Below are 16,254 nucleotides of genomic sequence, written 5' to 3' on the forward strand. Positions count from 1 at the left end.
CAAATCTCTCTCCAAATAAAATGTCTATGCAATATTAGTTACATTTCGTGTGTTCATTAATTTACAATGGCTCGGATGACATTCAATTACAAAATTTATTATATATTATATATACAGATTTATATATACAAATTTGAATTAAGTGAATATTCATTGTATCGCGTGCTCACTGTAGTGCCCGACCGATGGTCACACAGCTGGCCTATCGATAGCCGACTATAGTTATCGGGGCCGAGTTGAGTTGTTGAAAACACAATTCCAATTGGCCATAAAGCAGTCAAATCCGCAGTCCCCCAAAGTCCTGGGATTTGCATGTGCCCCCAAGGAGCAGGAGATTGCAGCAGGAGCAGCCGGAGCAGCAGGAGTGCAGTCTGGACTAGGACTCAATTGGACTCAGGCAACTGCGGCGACGTCAACAACAATATTGATACAGTGGCACTTCGGGCTGCAATTCCACATCCGCACCTAAGATGAGCTGGTTCGAAAAGGCCAAAACGGTGCTAATTGAGGCGCTGGACATCCAGGACGACGACAGCAAGGCGGCGGAGAAGGACTCGCCGGTGACAGGAGCTGCGGGCGAAGGTGGCGCACCGCCTGGCAACAACGCATCCGCGGAGACACCCGGATCTGCTGCCACGCCTGCCTCGGACACGCCCACATTCTTCGACAATCCGCATGCCAACGAGATGGTGACTATTCCGCCCACACCCACATCCGTGCCAGGAAGTGCCGCTTACGGCAAACGGCAGTCAGCCACCTCGGATTCGGTGGATCTGCTCTCCTCCCCGACCTCGCCCATCTCGCCCTGCGGCGACGATGTGCCCTCGGTGGCCAAGCGCATGTCCGAATCCTCGCTGGAACTCATAACGGCAACCACGGCCAGCGAAGTGGAGATGTCGCCGGACACGGAGCCCTCCTTGCCCGACAGCATTGTGATCATCGCCAGCAATGATACATCCGACAATGCCGAGGGCGACGGCGAGGATGATGACGATGACGGCACTCAGCTGGAACGCCACATGGAGGATCATCTAAATGGTATAAAAGCCTTGCCGATATTCCCAACCGCTTCTGAACAGTGTACATTTCTCCTTCTGCAGACTCCACCAAAACCATGAAAGCTCTGTTTCTGAGCGACATTCAGACAGCCGGTAATGCCGACTCTGATTCCACGCAGAGCTTCGAGGACATCCAGCTGCAGATGAGCCACAAGGGCAAGTTGCCCGCTCCGACCAAGACGGAAGTGGTGGACCAGAGCTACTCGTCCACTTCCTCGGACATCGAGATCATATCCAATCCGAATGGCGACTCCAGCACCAACAGCACCACCACGCGTACCAGTCCGCAAAAGTTCAAGGAGCTCGCGGGCGGCAAGGTGTGTCTAAAGGCCAAGGGACATCACCGCGAGCCCTCGGAGATCTCGCTGCTGTCGGAGGACTCACAGTCGGAGCTGGACAAACTGGTGCAACGTATTAGTGAGCTGAACCAGGTGATTGAGGCGCGGGAGCAGCGACTGTTGCAATCAGAGCGCCAGAATGCCGAGCTCCTCGAGCGGAACCAGGAGTTGCGCGCCCGCGTCGAGGCGGCAGCCAATAGCGCCAACAGTCCGGATGCGGCTGATGCAGTACAGCGTCTGTCGGCGCTGGAGAAGAAGTTCCAGGCCAGTATCCGCGAACGCGATGCCCTGCGTATCCAAATGAAGACTCTGCGCGATGAGCTGCAGAACAAGATACCCAAGGATGAGCTAGCCGAATGCAACGAGATGATCGCCGCCCTGCAGTCCGAGGGCGAGAAGCTGTCCAAGGAAATCCTGCAGCAGTCGACGATCATCAAGAAACTGCGCGCCAAGGAGAAGACCTCGGACACGCTGCTGAAAAAGAACGGCGAGCAGATCTCGCTGCTGTCCAGCGAATCGGAGCGCCTTAAGAGATCCCTAGCAGCCAAGGAGGAAATGGAGCGCACCCAGATCGAGGCGGTGTGCCGGATGACGGCGGAGAAGAAGCGCGTGGATGAGGAGAACGCCGAGAGCCGCAGTCGCATCGAAGACCTTCAATCCAGACTGGCTGCCCTGCAAGCCAGCTTCGACGGCCTAAAAGGTGACCTTCAGAAGCGTACGCGCTTGGAGCAGGACAGTCTGCGTGCCGAGCAGCAGGAGTACGTGCAGCAGGTCACGGACCTGCGCGAGAAACTGCGCCTGGCCGAGCACAGCCTGGCCAGAAGAGAGCAGCAGATGCGCGAGGAGAACCGACAACTAATGCGTCGTCTAGAAGCCGCCGAGCTGCGTGCGGAGAGCTCTACTCAAGAGCTGGGAGCTACCACCACACCGCTGATACGACAGATCGAATCGCTGCAGCGCACCCTGGACCAGCGCTCCGCCGGCTGGAACCGCGAAGAGCAGCAGCTCCTCCAGAAACTGGACGACTCACAGGTGCAACTGCGCTCGCTGCAGCAACTGGAATCCGTGCAGGGCGAGAAGCAGGAGCTGCTGCGCACCCGTTGCGGTCTGCTGGAGGAGAAACTGTCCAGTGCGCTGATGGAGGCGGAGGCCGCCAGGATGGCACTGCGTCAGCACGATCTGGAAGCGGGCAACAAGGAAAACGACCACAAAAAGTGCGTGTTTTGAAACGTTTTATCGGCTTACCCATTTTGAATACCATACACATTTTTTCAGACAATTGAGCCTGCTGCAGGAGGAGATTAAGCAGCAGCAGGAGAGGATTGCATGTCTGGAGCAGAAGTGCCAGCTACAGAAGGCAGAGGCGGAACAGAGGAAACAGCCCACGCTGCTGACCGTGGAGGCGGTGAAGGCCAGCAGTGAGTTGCAGCCACAGCTGCAAATGCAGCTGCCGAAATCCCAGGCGCCACTGCGCTCCTCACCGCCTCTCAGCTTGGTGGACGACAGTGGTTCCAACGAGGAGGCCCTGGGCGGCATGATTGACTGGCAAGCGGTAATGTCACCTAATCTTTTAAATTAAAAACCCTGAGCTTCAAATTCACTTCCAAATTCAGGACGACCTCGATTGCGCTTCCAACTCCGGCCGCCAGCAATCGGGCATCATCCAAGGCGTACACCTGAGCTTCCTGGCGGCCAATACCACGACCTTGGAACATCTGCAGGCTCTGCTGAAGCAGCGCGACGGGGAGCTGACCCACCTGCAGTGGGAAGTGTCGCGCCTACAGGCAGAGCGAAGCGTTCTCGACAGCGAGATATCCAATCTGACCATCGAGCTTGAAACGGTAGCAGGAAAGCCCATATTTACAAGAGATAATATTACATTCTATGCATCCCATGGTAGATGAAGGAGAAGCAGCAGGTGTACGAGGTGATGGAGAAGGGATACGAGGACCTGCAACACCGCTACGACGCCCTGCTTCAGATGTACGGCGAGAAGGTGGAGCGCACCGAGGAACTGGAGCTGGATCTGACCGAGCTGAAGGCGGCCTACAAGCTGCAGATCGACGAGCTGCTAGCCGCCCCGCCACCCAATCTGCAACGGCCGTCGAAGCAAACATGATTGCCGGAGCGCAGGATCGTCTCCCTGCCCGAGTTGCCATGCCTGCGGCGGACGTGGCCACCGTAACGTTGACCATCTCCGTCTCCCATTCCCAGTTGTAATGTATTATGCTTTCTATACTAATCGATTAGCCAAGCGATACGGATCCGGTGTGGGGAACCCACTTCCACATCCCCATCCTCCCAAAAACCAGCCACACACACACATGTACATGCGATATATACCTATGATTTGCGTATGACACCTTCTAGTTATATTATGAATTGATCGATTGTGATAATTTAATTTATACTTATATATACATACATAAAGTTATCGTCTATGACTATGTACAAAACTGTTTCTGTTCCGAGCAGTTTGCCAGGCGGTTGTGACGCAACAGCAGAAGCAACAATCTCTTGCAAATAAATCAAATATCATTTAATACAGTGTAATCACAGCGACTCCCGCAGGACGTCCTTAATGGTCTGGGTTAAAGGAAATACTGCTTTCTCGTTGTATTTCAAGTTTGGCAAAAAGCTGCATGAGTTCCTGAGGTCATCGGTGTTCAGGGAGAAGACCATGACGCCGCCCAGATTGAGGGACTTTACATAGTTGGCCTTGCAGGCGATGCTCATTTGGTTTTCGTAGGATATCCACTCCTGCAGAGCGCTTAAATATGGGGAACAGCTCTCGGCATCGTAGGACAAGTTTGGTTTGAAGAACTTGGAGGCACACTCGCAAGTTTCGGACAGTGTGGTGAAGCCCAATTGGCCACATTTTCCGTAACCCGAAGCAGGAGCTCCTATGCGGTGATTTAGGGGATTAACCAACCTGTTTCATAGGTGAGAAAGTATAATTAAAGAGGGATTCATTCTGAAATTTATGCAGCCACTAACGTAAAGGAGTGCCCGTAGGTGGGCAGACCCACAACCAGCCGCTGCGGCTCCAGACCGCTCTTCAGCCACCACTGAACAGTATAATTGATGTTGAACGTGGCCATCAGCGAACGTTCCTGCGAGCGGGCATAAAGTGGAGCATTTAAGCCGGTAAATGGTGTGTCCTTGCGGAAAAAGTGGAAATCATAGGACATCAGATTTACATAGTCTGCGTACAGATTTAGCTCTCGAATATCGTAGGCATAGAAGGCAATTCCCTCTGGAGCAGCCACCGCCAGCGAGAGAATATCATTGGGACGCTTTTCGCGTCGCCACTCCGTTCTAATCTCGTAAAGCAGCTGCGAGAGATGCATTCGCTCACGGTCGTAGGCACTCGGAAACTCCCAGTCCAGATCGATGCCACCCAAACTGGGATAGGTGCGCAATATTTCCCGGAGGGAGCGCAGGAACACTTTTCGCATGGCGTGGTTCGCCACCATAAGGGCAAATTGCCGCCCGCTGTCGGCTCCTCCGATCCAGAGAAGCAGATGAACCTGCGGATGGGCAGCACGAAAGGTTCGGCTATCGTTCTGTAGCACTTCTCTTAGGGCATCGGAAAGGACTATGGTGGCATTATCCAAAGTGGCGGGCCCGATGTTGATGTGGGTGCACAGATCGCCGGGAACGTCCAAAAGGCTCAGGTTGTGAGTGTCATCGCTGGCGTAGTAGCACACCAATCGCTGCTCCACCTGTTGGAGTTCCTCAGTTTGGAGCCCCAGCAATCCCATGCTGGCGAATCCGAGGAAGAGGCACACCAAAGACGATAACAAAGCACTCCAGCAGACCAAAGTTCTCAAGTTCTTCCAATTCCGGTGTCCTTGGCTGGGCAGCTCATCCGTAATCTTCCCCAAGGAACTGCCCTCCAGTTTCTCGTAGTTCCCCATCTTCTCTGATATTGCAAACTGTTATCATATCAAACGAAAAACAATAACACAAGCCAAAAACGATCAGGGCTGGCGTTCGTCGATAGATATTTGCAGTATTCCTTTGTTTGAGGATATTAAATATGTTTCATTATTATTCTACTTAACCCCCAAGAGATTTAACTCTGAACTATTAGCTATATCTACCATTTTTAAGTCAGTAATTTTTTTAAAGCTCTGAAAACTCTTGCTTTGGTCTTCGTATTAAATGCTTACTGTATAGGGTTTGTAACGCTCCATCCCTAGTTTATCGATAACAATGCTATTGTTAACAAAAAGGCCTTCTAACATCGATATCATATCACAAAAAGAAAACAAATACAATTAAAAGGAAACAAAAAACAGAATGCTGTGTGCTAATAATGAACTTTGAGTGATTTCCGGCAAAAGGAACTTCCCTCAAAAGATAAGACAACGAACACACACCGTGGAAATTGAGTAGCACCCCATTTGTTTATGTGACCCAAGGAGCGCCATGGAGGATCCAGAGGACTATGATCTGAACTTTGTGCAGCTGAGTCGCCAGCAAGTGCTGCAGCGATATTCGGGTGCAGTGCGTCAGCTGCGCCGGCTGGCGGATCAGCGGTACGGGGTGCGATCCCTAAGCTTCGACAATTATGTGCTTTTTCAGTATTTCCGGCAACGCAATTGGCAAACTGGCGTCACGCCACCCGCTCCCCTGATGGCTTACCTCAAGCTGGAGGTACTGCATCATCTGCTGGATCGGCGGCGACAAATACTCTGCTGGCTGTTCTACCTGACACTGGTGTCGCTCTGCGTGGCCGCCTACCGTTACGAGGTAACCAGCTCCAACGGTGGCCACCAGGAGCGCGTCGTCCAAGCCATGGTCTATCCCGGGATGCGCATGTGGCGGCGGATGACAATGCCGCTGATCCAACGATTCCCACAGCTCACAGAGCTCTACGACGAGTCCTGCCTGATGGGTAATCCGTTCTTTCAGCTGGAGGATCTGAGCTGTGGACCGTGCGCCGATGTGGAGACCGTCTGGCTGGAGGGCGAGGAGTGCGCAGATGTTCATCCGCTGGAGTACCATAAGAACCACAAGTGCCATCAGCCGCAAGGATCACCCATCGCCTTTCGCAGCAACCAGCAGGAGGCCATTGACTTGAGCCACTTCTACAACATCTACGCTAGCAATCATCAGATCTTCCAGCGCGACGCATATCGGGTGCTCTCGACCAACCAGGACGTGCACAATCTCGAGGATCTCTTTGGCCAGTTCAACAGCAGCTGGACCCAGCAGGCGCACAATCTTTGGCGCTGCAATCGCATGCTGCCCGCGCGCCTGTTGCGTCCCATTTTCGCACGGCCAACGCGATTGCCCAGCATGGGCGTGGCCCTGGAGCGTTATGTAGCCATTGATACTGCCCAGGCGCCGGCCTACACCTTGCCGGAGACGGAATGCTCCAATGTCTATGTCCACCAAGCGGTGGGCACGCGGTTCATCATCCTGCGACCCACCAGTGAGTGCCGGCACCGCTGTCGCACCTTGTCCCTGCGATTAACCCAGTCCTTTGTGCGTGAGTATCGTTAGAGTGCTTTTCTTTCGGGGCGTTCTCCACATCAGAAGGTTCACTTTAAAAAAAATAGGTATTTAAAAATAGATATACCCCATTTTTTGTATAATTAAAATAAGCTCTTGTCCAGCGATATTCCAACCGTAAATAAAATGGGTTATTATAAGTCATTTTGTGATAATTGCACATGTTTTTTTGTGTTTTTTTGCAAAGCATTGCCAATTTCAACGAACCTTTCAATGTGGTTTTTCCCCTAAAAAGCCCATCGATTTCTTACTAATTCCCTACGCTTTTGCAGTCAGTTACAATTGGTTGTATTGGAAACCGATCTCTGCGCCGGATCCCATCTCCGAAACGCTGTCCATCAGCCTGATTGGATCCTACTGTTAGAGGATGCAGACCCAGATGACAGTTACCCGCTTCCCTCGCTCCTAGCTTTAAGCGCCATATATACACACACAACCATGACTTTTACCAAGCCAAAATTATTTTACGAATTTTGCCGCTCCATTGGATAAGCAAGCAAAACAAAATGAAAGAAAGAAACAAGGTAGCTGGAAGCTGCCTTCGTTTATAATTAACTAGACCCTTAGGCCACCGGCTCAATTCGTCGCCCATTGTAATCCTCAAGTCCTAGATCATAAGCCTATGTTTAGTTTAACAGTTAACAAGCTCCTGGCCGCCGCGCTTCATCCATGTGTTCGTCCATCTAACCATTTTGCATTTAAAACTCTCGGCTCTAAGTTCTGTTCACACCAACTAGCGTAGCCAACGGAAAGCGATTTTGTAAATATCCATTGCCAGACTTGAGTTTGACTTTGTGTTTTTGCAACAACTCACGAAATTAAAGATACCTATTATACACTGAACGCTTTATTCATTGCTATAAAGTGGCTATACATTTTTTATTGAAAGTTCATATATACTTTATGTTTGCCTCACAGAATGTTGTATGGATAACAAATGTGGATGATTCTATGTTACAAGGTAGAGTCCCATTTTTGGGAAAGTAGTTAACCTAAAGTTCATATACAAAAACATTTCACGCTTAATGATTGAGCTTTCTGAGGGCGTCGAAGTACGACCCGGTCATGAGGTCCTCCTCCTGAATACCCAGTTCTCTGGACAGTTTCTCGGCGATGGCTTGACCCTCCTCGAGGGTTTGTTTCTCTGACAGGCACACCTCCAGTTCCATGAAGTGTCCCAGATCCCTAACCTCGTCCAGGTGAATGCGCGTCTGTCCGCAAAGAAATAAGTGCCGCCGCTTTGCCAGGACACCAAGGACGCCGTTCGACTGGCGCAGGATCTTCTCCAGCACCTCCGGCTCGTCCACCTCCGTCTTGTTGAACTTGGAAAGCTTGGGACCGGCCACATCCGGACGATCGTAGTAGACCAACTGGGAGCGCGCTGGCGCCTGCAAGTAGCGCAACTTTAGTCGCCCACCCAGCGGAGATTCAAAGAACACGTCCCGCTGCTCGATTAACTGCGCATCCTGACTGCCGCTCAGGTTTCTGGCCAGGACTAGGCGCTTCTCAAAACCCTCAGATCCACCCGGAATCCGTGCCTTCACCTCCACATTGCGCTGATCCGCCGGAAAAACCGATTCGCACATGCTGTTTACGCTTTTGTTATTAACAAAAAAGCGACGATTACCGAAAAGTGGCGCCACAAGAGACTTTCGATAACAGAACATCACAATATAGAACAACCCAATATACTACTGTTCTCACTGTTTCAATTCGGCCTAACCGAAAATGATTTTAATTTGTATATGTTTGGTTTTTGGTCTTTAATGACAATGCAAGTTTAGGCATTGCGTATTTTGTATGTTTATTTATATTTTGCTTAAAACTGCATGTTCAGTTACTTTACAATAGCGCAAGGAAAAAGCAGGGAAGTGAGAACCGCCTATATCGGTTTTAGTTTGGCGCCATTTTTAAAAGTACCGGCTTCCATCTGAAATGGCGGAAAATTTGAAATTGGTAGTTAATTTTGAGTTATAATGAGTAAACTCAATTGACAAAGAAAACTGTTTTAGGTAGTTTACTTTTTATAATAATCCTGGTATACATGAACTCAGTAAGTCAGTACTCATAATTATAATTATACATATTATTATACATATAATACATATATACATATACATATAATTATACATATTTTTGATGGTTCTGTTTGAAAACTTTACATATTATTCCTTTAAAACATGTTATATTCATATATGGGATTATGTATTTTGCTGCAAATGTACGTGAATTCGGATTAAGCAAAGAAAGTGCAACGCAAAGGAATTATGAAGTAAAATAGTAATCAAATAAAATTTGAATAAATCCGTATGTCGGATACGTGTACATACGTACAGAGTTTTGTATGTACATACATACATACATACATATGTACATACATATATATTCAGTGAGCGTGCAACACACAACTTGAATAGTCTCTTGTCGAGGCCCCGTTTCGTGAACATACGGATACAGCAATAAAGAGGCGGTGGGAAGGAGGAGGAGAATTTAAGGGGGAGGAGAAGAAGAAGAGGAGGTGGAGAAACGATGCCACGGAACAAACCAATACATTCACACGTATTTATGGCTGCCCGTGTGCGTGTGTATGTGTGTGTGGGTGTGTGTGCAGAGTGATAGCGCAAAGGACGGGGAAAAGTGGGCGTGGGCGGGATTTCCAGGGGATGTTGTTGCTTTGTTCCTCGGGGAGGACTTTGCTAGGGGAAGCAGAAGAGACAAGGCATGTAGAAGAGAGCCGGAGAATAGGGAGAAAAGAAAGTGCACAGAAAATGATGCCCATAAGGGAATTAGACAAAGAAAGAGAAGTTCTTACACAATAGGGGGTAGTTTTTCGTTTTCTTCTGTAGCTTTCGGCTTTCGCTTAGTCTCAAATTTTTTTTTTAAATCAATTTAGTATTTTCTTCATACTCTGATCATATTCTGTTGCTTCTTTTTTGATCTTTCTTTCTCCTAATTATTACTTTTCATTTTTAATGTTTATTTTGCTTTAGTTATTATTTGTATTACTTGTATTTAAACTTTTAATCTATTTTTGTGTTTTGTTTGGCCACAATTTCTTTATCTCACAACAAATTTCATTAATTTTCTTCTCTCCATTCTATTGGTAGCTATTATTTGTGTTTTTCTTTTCCTCCTACTCATTTTCTCGTTTGATGATTTATTATTATTTTTTTTTGTTTCGCTTGGTGGGCAAATGCGTTTTTAATTCGCCAGCCATTTTTGTTTACTCTAGCGTCTTCTTTTTCTCTTGCAAGATTGATTTTTTGGAAGGGTGGCAAAAATGAATGGAGTGTACATACTGTATATACAAGTATATACAAGTATATACAATATTCTCTTGTATATAAATACATATGTACATACATATATAGTAGATCAGATTGAAACAGATTTCTTTATTCATTTTTTCCATCCAGTGATGCTTTATATTCTCCACTTTATCATCGTAATATATGTACATACATACGTACAAACATACATATGAAATGTGAATTGTATATCTTATACTCTGGAATTATTATCTACGTACATACATACATATGTACAGCCATAACACTTAGCTTCAGATACATTCATATACACACATGTACAGCTGGGGGCAAAATGATAGTTTGCAATATGTACAACATAATTTTTATTATAAAGTTAATGATTCTGATCGCAACAGTCAACATTCCGAGATTTCTTCAGTTTACCTTAATGTGTGTGCACTGTACGTAAAATGTTTTTAAAAACTTTCTATTATACCGTTACCACCAAGTTGACCGCAATTGTTGTCTCGAATATGTATGAAACTTTGGCCGTAGTGAATGGAAAAGCAACAAAATCATAGCCAAAACAAGAAGCGGGCGAAAAAGGAGCACAGGTTGGTGGGAGGTTGGGTGGGGGGTGCTAGAGGGAGAGGAGCGGATGGGGTGGAAAAACGGAAAAGTAGGCGGCAAAGTGGGAGGGAGAAAGAAACGGGCTGTTGCATGGTAGAAATTGCTGGGGTGGGGAGCAGACGAAAATTTAATGCAGTTTTCTCAATTTTCTATGTGGAATTCTGCGATGCTCGTCGTCGACAGCGACGCCGGCTGCGACGTCGACTGCGGCAGCGGCTGAGACAGCAATATAAAATGACGGCGACGACCTTCGCTACTGCAATCGTGTTGTAGTTGGAGCTTTTGTTGTGGTTGTTGTGTTTTCTTGCCTTTTGTTGCTGTTGTTGTGGCCGGCCCTCAGTTTTTGGTGGCCGATGGCACAAAATTGTATATTGGCCATGTACAAACACACACGCAAAGACACCCAACACATGCACAGCGAAAAATGTCCCATGTCATTTAGCTGATGAGATTTTTGTATAAACACAATTACTACCAACAAGCTTAATTTTTTATTTTAATAATAAGTAATAGTTAATAGGTAATTAAAAATTGAATTATCTTGTGAAATAAGAGGGTCAGCCGCTTTTACCCCAGTAAAATCAACAATTTACAATTCAAAATTCCAATAGGAGAATTTTAATGTGGAGCCATGAAAACTTATTTGATTCAAGTGTGTATAAAATGCATGAATATGTATGGAGTGTCCGTATGTCTTGCGGGCGTTTATATAAAGTAAGACTCTTTTGTGTGTGTATCTGGTTTATGCGATTGTAACTGTTTACCACCTCTATCATCGCCGCTCTCCCTCCCACTCACTGGTCACCTGATATTGCTATCTCTCTTTTAACATAACCAGCTGCGACTTTAACTTAACAGTTGTTGTTGCTGTTGCCCTGTCTCTTTTGCTCTTTTTGTATCTGTATGTGTGTGTGCTTATTTATGTTTTTTTTTATTCGAGAGAGGGAGAGAGATGCTTTGACCTTTTTTCCCATCAAGAAGTCTGTGAGCTGGAGATCATTGCAGATTAAATACACACACATACAACAACATCGGCGAAATGTATCTGACGGATACACAGATTTGTATCTCCGCTTTTTTCGGTGTTCTTTTCTGTGTTGTTGTCTGTTTGCTTAATATTAATTCTCTGTTATTCGCTTTTTTGGTGGTATTTTTATTTATTTCCTTTTCCCTCGGCTTTTATGACTTCATTTCGTTCGTTCCTTCCTCTTTTAAAAATTTTTTTTTTTCAATTTTGCTTGTGTAAATACATATAAGCTATACATACATATGTATGTATATTTCGCTTTGTTCCTAGGCACCCAACATTTTCCAATGGAATCGATTGTGGAGAACGAGGGGGCGGAAGACTCACACAACAAGTGGAAGCCAAAAATCTGCATATATCTGGGTATATACCCCCCACATCCAACCCTTTGGCCCATTGCAGACCCCCTTTTGAACTCAACCAAACCAACGCCCCTTCCCCGCCCCCACCCACTGCAAGTCCCCTCTGCAGTTCAATGGACTCTGTATTTTTTGGTATACCCTCACTTTTGCGAATCGGGGAGAATGGAAACTGGGCAAAGGTTGTCGATCCTTTAGATCCCTTCGAAAAACGCACAGGAGGTACCAATAAAAGTGTCTAAATATTTTAAATTACTTTCGACATTGAGCATGCTCTACTTTTATGTGCACATTTTTGTCAGGTATCAATGATAATACCGTAGTCTAGAACTAAATACTTACATATGTACATATATACATATGTACATACTTATAGAGTATAAAAACAACGACTCTTAGGCAGTATTTTTCACTACGCTTGTTTGTTAAGTTTTTCTTTTGGCACGGCACCAAGTTTAAAAATCACTCAAGGCTTATGAATTTCAAATACTCTGCAAAACAACGAAATATGTTCGATCTATAATTTGTTAACATCAAATAACGTTTTGGTTGGAATACTTGAAAATCTATTCATTTGAAATCCTAAGCTTTTTTAAATCTGCTAGTTATAGCTAATGTACCCTTGCTGCCGAATCTCTTGATAGGAGGAAAATAAATGGGGAAAAAATAATAATACAAAGGAAAAAATTAGCTGCTATTTCTTCATCTTTCCCACTCTCTCATTCCACCACCCTCACATCTTCTTTCCTTCTCTTTCGCACCCGTATCACCTTCGACTTTTATTTGCAATTTTGTTTTTTGCCTTTCTTCGCTGTTGCAGTGCATATAAATAAATTATAAATGTCTCTATCCCCACACTCACACACCTATGGCTACATCTCGACCCTCCTTGAAGGCCTTGTGCCACCTTCCACACTGAGATCTCGAAATGCACTCCTCCTTAAAGGCCTCTCGAAGCATTTGATAAGTTTCCGATGCATTTTTGCCAAGTCGCACACAAAACTTTATGGCGTACCGCTGTTCCAGCGAACGCTCCATCGCACAACATCGCTCCGTGACACAACAGAAAAAATGACTTCGCTCTACGACACGTGTCCTACCACTTCTATTGCTCGGAGCGAACTGAGACCGAGCGCGTTGGAAAGGAGAGACTCCGCCCCAAATTTTCAGACAGGTCCGAGCGTGCTACGACAGGTAGTTACGTGACAATGAAACTATGCGCATTACTTTCATAACGCACCCTGTATGTATCTGTCCGATATTTCATATTTATTGATGTGCTACAAAGAAGAAACAGTAAATATACAAACGGTATGCATATGTATGTAGTTATGTACATACATATATACGTACATATAATCCACACATACAATTAAAGCGAAGCAGCGCAAAGCGGAACCGCAAAAGTCAATGCTGAGTACAAACGTACATATTGTTCATATGAAAAACCAATTTTCTTTTTATGCTTGGATTTCTATATAAATATGTATGTATGTGTGCATGTATGTATGTAAGTCACTCGATGATTTGAAAAAGTGGGCGAAAAAGAGGAGGAAATGAAACAAAAAGTACAACTGGTTCTTAACCAAATGTTCGAAATCCATTTATAAGTTAGCAGATTGTTTTATCTCAATTTTAAATCACTAGATACATTTTCACACTACACAGATGTACGTATGTACATATATACATATGTACTTTGTTTGAATTTCTATATTTTCCATATAATTACTCTTCTAAATACCTACATTGTAGATACATATGTATGTGCATACATATCTGCAAAATTAATGTGCAATTTATTGTTTGGGAAATACATACGTGCTATGGGAAAATAAGTTTTAGGATCTGTTTCAGGTAAAAAGGGATTTTTCAAGCTTTGGGTAAAGACTCAATAAATCTGGCATTGTAATCAGGTAGCCGCATATGTCAAGGATGCGTAATGATAATGGGAAAGGACAACAGGGTTGATCAATCGGGAATATCCTGCTGAGTTGTATAACGATCGCAATTATTAGATTTGGGCTGGGATTCCAAGTGCTCGAATTCAATGTTAAATAAGGTTTTTATTTAATGCATATGGTATCATATCTCAAGCTAGTCACACATATGTACATACATATGTACATATACATATATAGAAATTCAATTATTTTATCTCTGATAGAAAATTGTTGGTCTTTATATGATGAATTTACATAAGTGAATGTATGCATGTACATATGTACAAATCTGTATATGTATGTTTTCTTCAATCTTATTATCTTTAAACTACATATTTTGTTTTTTGGTTATTTATTTTTGTGTCCCTAAATTAGGTTGAATTCAATGAAGTGTGGGCATTATTCACACATGAAACAAACAAGAATAGGCGAAAATTAAAGGAAAATGTGAGCAACTGGTGACAGCTAATCTTTCTTTCTTATTATATGAAATTGTGGACATGTAAAATTCCATAACTTATGAATCATGCCATCCAACAACAATGCACAAATATAAATACATATCTACATATGTATATACATACATACATAATGAATTTTTGTATGTGAAACGTCATACAAATGTACTATATTTATATGTACATATGTGTAAGTGGAATTTAAGCAAAGCGGATTGCAACAGTAATCGCAATGTTAATTGCGAAATATGAGAAGGGAAAAGAGCGTTGCCATGTCAGACGGTGGCAACCCTGATCGAGAGAAACTATGAAAGCGCTGACTAACTGTACCTTATCCCATTTTTGTTTGACTTTGCCAAGTTTGTTTTATTGTTTTTTTTTTTGTTTTTTCCCTTCTTTCGTTTCTAATAAGCACACCCTTTTTTCGTCTCCCTTTTCTCCTTCTAATTTACCAACGTGAATTGCCAAAAATAGAAGGGAAGATGAGTGACAGAGAAGAGAAATGCGGGAAGGAGGCAAAGAAAAGCCCAAAAAAGACCAACCGCAAAGCGAACAAAACAGAAAATAAAGCTAAAATCGAAACCAAATCGGTATGTAAAAAGTGATGAAGAAAAAAAGCTGCGTCGACTTCGCTGCCGGCAGCTTTATTGTGGAATTTACCTCTGCCGATTTCGCTAATCTCCCACCCACACGCACACAACCAAAAGGGGTTTATTTATACATTTATTTATTTATGTATGTAGCTATGCATGTACATACATATAACGGGGTGTCAACCAAAATCTCCAGAGATTTCCACTTCGACTGGCTTGCAAAAATCCCAAGAAATCTAGAAAATCTCCGGAGATTTCATTAATCACCGTACCTTTTGTTAATTCTGTAATTGTACTCTGTGATATTTTAACATATACATACATACATATGTACATATACATATGTACATATTTATTTCATATTTGATTTGATATGTATCTCTATTTCGCTTAGTGTGTTTGTACATATACATACATAAGTACATAGATACAATGTATATTTGTACATCTGTAGCTATTTCAGCTTTAGTACATACAATGCCTCAGATCGAATTGCAACTGAATCATCTCCGAAGCTCTCTTATCAATCGACACCTGTCTTCTCGGTTGTGTACGTGTGTATGTTTATGTTATCAACTCACTCCCACAAGCACATACACACACACGAACACAGTCGTAGCATGCGGAAGTGTTTTTGTTGTGTATTTTCATTGCTTTGTTGTTATGGTCTCTGAATGGGAAAAATTGCAAAATAAAAGCATTCGATACAAGCACAACAGCAATGATAATAATAATAATAATAGCTGACTATGATTCCTAAAATTTGCAAATTTTGCGCTGCAGATATCTAAGCAATGCAATGACAACGATGACGACAAAAAACCCACGACAGACAACTCGGCTCATGGATCTCGGAGTCTCTTGGGCTTTCAGACTCGTAGACTTCGCTTGACGGAGGGGGAAGCATTGCGGTGTCGGCCAGCCAGGTCTTTGAGTGCCCTACACGTCAAGGTCGCTCAGGGAATGTCGACTTCTGAGTACTCATGGATGCCTTTTCATACATAGCCCGAAATTTTTCGGCTTACTAATTCAATAAAATGTATTACTAATTAATGTACAGTTTCATGCATTGCA

At 44.4% G+C, this 16,254-nt stretch overlaps 4 protein-coding genes across 5 annotated transcripts; 2 read left to right on the plus strand and 2 right to left on the minus strand.

Moving 5' to 3' along the window:
* The first annotated feature begins 174 nt into the window (after window positions 1-174).
* On the plus strand, window positions 175-3,704 carry LOC6551646 (TATA element modulatory factor). The gene is made up of 5 exons (XM_001978457.3): window positions 175-1,038; window positions 1,101-2,610; window positions 2,672-2,948; window positions 3,010-3,237; window positions 3,297-3,704. Exons 1-5 carry the CDS (start codon window positions 471-473, stop codon window positions 3,513-3,515), a joined length of 2,802 nt encoding a protein of 933 aa, XP_001978493.1. The 5' UTR covers window positions 175-470; the 3' UTR covers window positions 3,516-3,704.
* Window positions 3,705-3,724: 20 nt separating this feature from the next.
* On the minus strand, window positions 3,725-5,622 carry LOC6551647 (chitinase-3-like protein 1). 2 transcript variants are annotated; one of them, XM_001978458.3, is made up of 3 exons: window positions 5,572-5,586; window positions 4,394-5,417; window positions 3,725-4,328 (listed from the first exon to the last, which is right to left on the minus strand). In XM_001978458.3, the coding sequence occupies exons 2-3, from the start codon at window positions 5,314-5,316 to the stop codon at window positions 3,950-3,952; spliced, it is 1,302 nt and encodes a 433-aa protein (XP_001978494.1). In that variant the 5' UTR covers window positions 5,317-5,417; window positions 5,572-5,586; the 3' UTR covers window positions 3,725-3,949. The 2 variants fall into 2 exon arrangements, 1 of the variants encoding a protein (XP_001978494.1); XR_003408001.1 differs by lacking the exon at window positions 3,725-4,328 and having other exon boundaries at window positions 5,399-5,417; window positions 5,503-5,622.
* Window positions 5,582-7,762, plus strand: LOC6551648. Its single transcript, XM_001978459.3, has 2 exons — window positions 5,582-6,896; window positions 7,192-7,762. Exons 1-2 carry the CDS (start codon window positions 5,831-5,833, stop codon window positions 7,281-7,283), a joined length of 1,158 nt encoding a protein of 385 aa, XP_001978495.1. The 5' UTR covers window positions 5,582-5,830; the 3' UTR covers window positions 7,284-7,762.
* Window positions 7,763-7,773: 11 nt separating this feature from the next.
* LOC6551548 lies at window positions 7,774-13,084 on the minus strand. The gene is made up of 2 exons (XM_001978460.3): window positions 13,053-13,084; window positions 7,774-8,849 (listed from the first exon to the last, which is right to left on the minus strand). The coding sequence occupies exon 2, from the start codon at window positions 8,584-8,586 to the stop codon at window positions 7,942-7,944; it is 645 nt and encodes a 214-aa protein (XP_001978496.2). The 5' UTR covers window positions 8,587-8,849; window positions 13,053-13,084; the 3' UTR covers window positions 7,774-7,941.
* Window positions 13,085-16,254: the final 3,170 nt, after the last annotated feature.

This window comes from Drosophila erecta, unplaced genomic scaffold (assembly GCF_003286155.1).
Source record: "Drosophila erecta strain 14021-0224.00,06,07 unplaced genomic scaffold, DereRS2 tig00000126-arrow-pilon, whole genome shotgun sequence".
Lineage (NCBI taxonomy): Eukaryota > Metazoa > Arthropoda > Insecta > Diptera > Drosophilidae > Drosophila > Drosophila erecta.

Coding starts and splice junctions, on each gene's coding strand:
- LOC6551646 (XM_001978457.3), top strand. CDS start 471: ATGAGCTGGTTCGAAAAGGCCAAAACGGTGCTAATTGAGGCGCTGGAC. Junction 1,039..1,100: donor CATGGAGGATCATCTAAATG/GTATAAAAGCCT, acceptor CTCCTTCTGCAG/ACTCCACCAAAACCATGAAA. Junction 2,949..3,009: donor GCATGATTGACTGGCAAGCG/GTAATGTCACCT, acceptor TTCCAAATTCAG/GACGACCTCGATTGCGCTTC.
- LOC6551647 (XM_001978458.3), bottom strand. CDS start 5,316: ATGGGGAACTACGAGAAACTGGAGGGCAGTTCCTTGGGGAAGATTACG. Junction 4,329..4,393: donor ACCTACGGGCACTCCTTTAC/GTTAGTGGCTGC, acceptor CCTATGAAACAG/GTTGGTTAATCCCCTAAATC.
- LOC6551648 (XM_001978459.3), top strand. CDS start 5,831: ATGGAGGATCCAGAGGACTATGATCTGAACTTTGTGCAGCTGAGTCGC. Junction 6,897..7,191: donor ATTAACCCAGTCCTTTGTGC/GTGAGTATCGTT, acceptor ACGCTTTTGCAG/TCAGTTACAATTGGTTGTAT.
- LOC6551548 (XM_001978460.3), bottom strand. CDS start 8,586: ATGTTCTGTTATCGAAAGTCTCTTGTGGCGCCACTTTTCGGTAATCGT.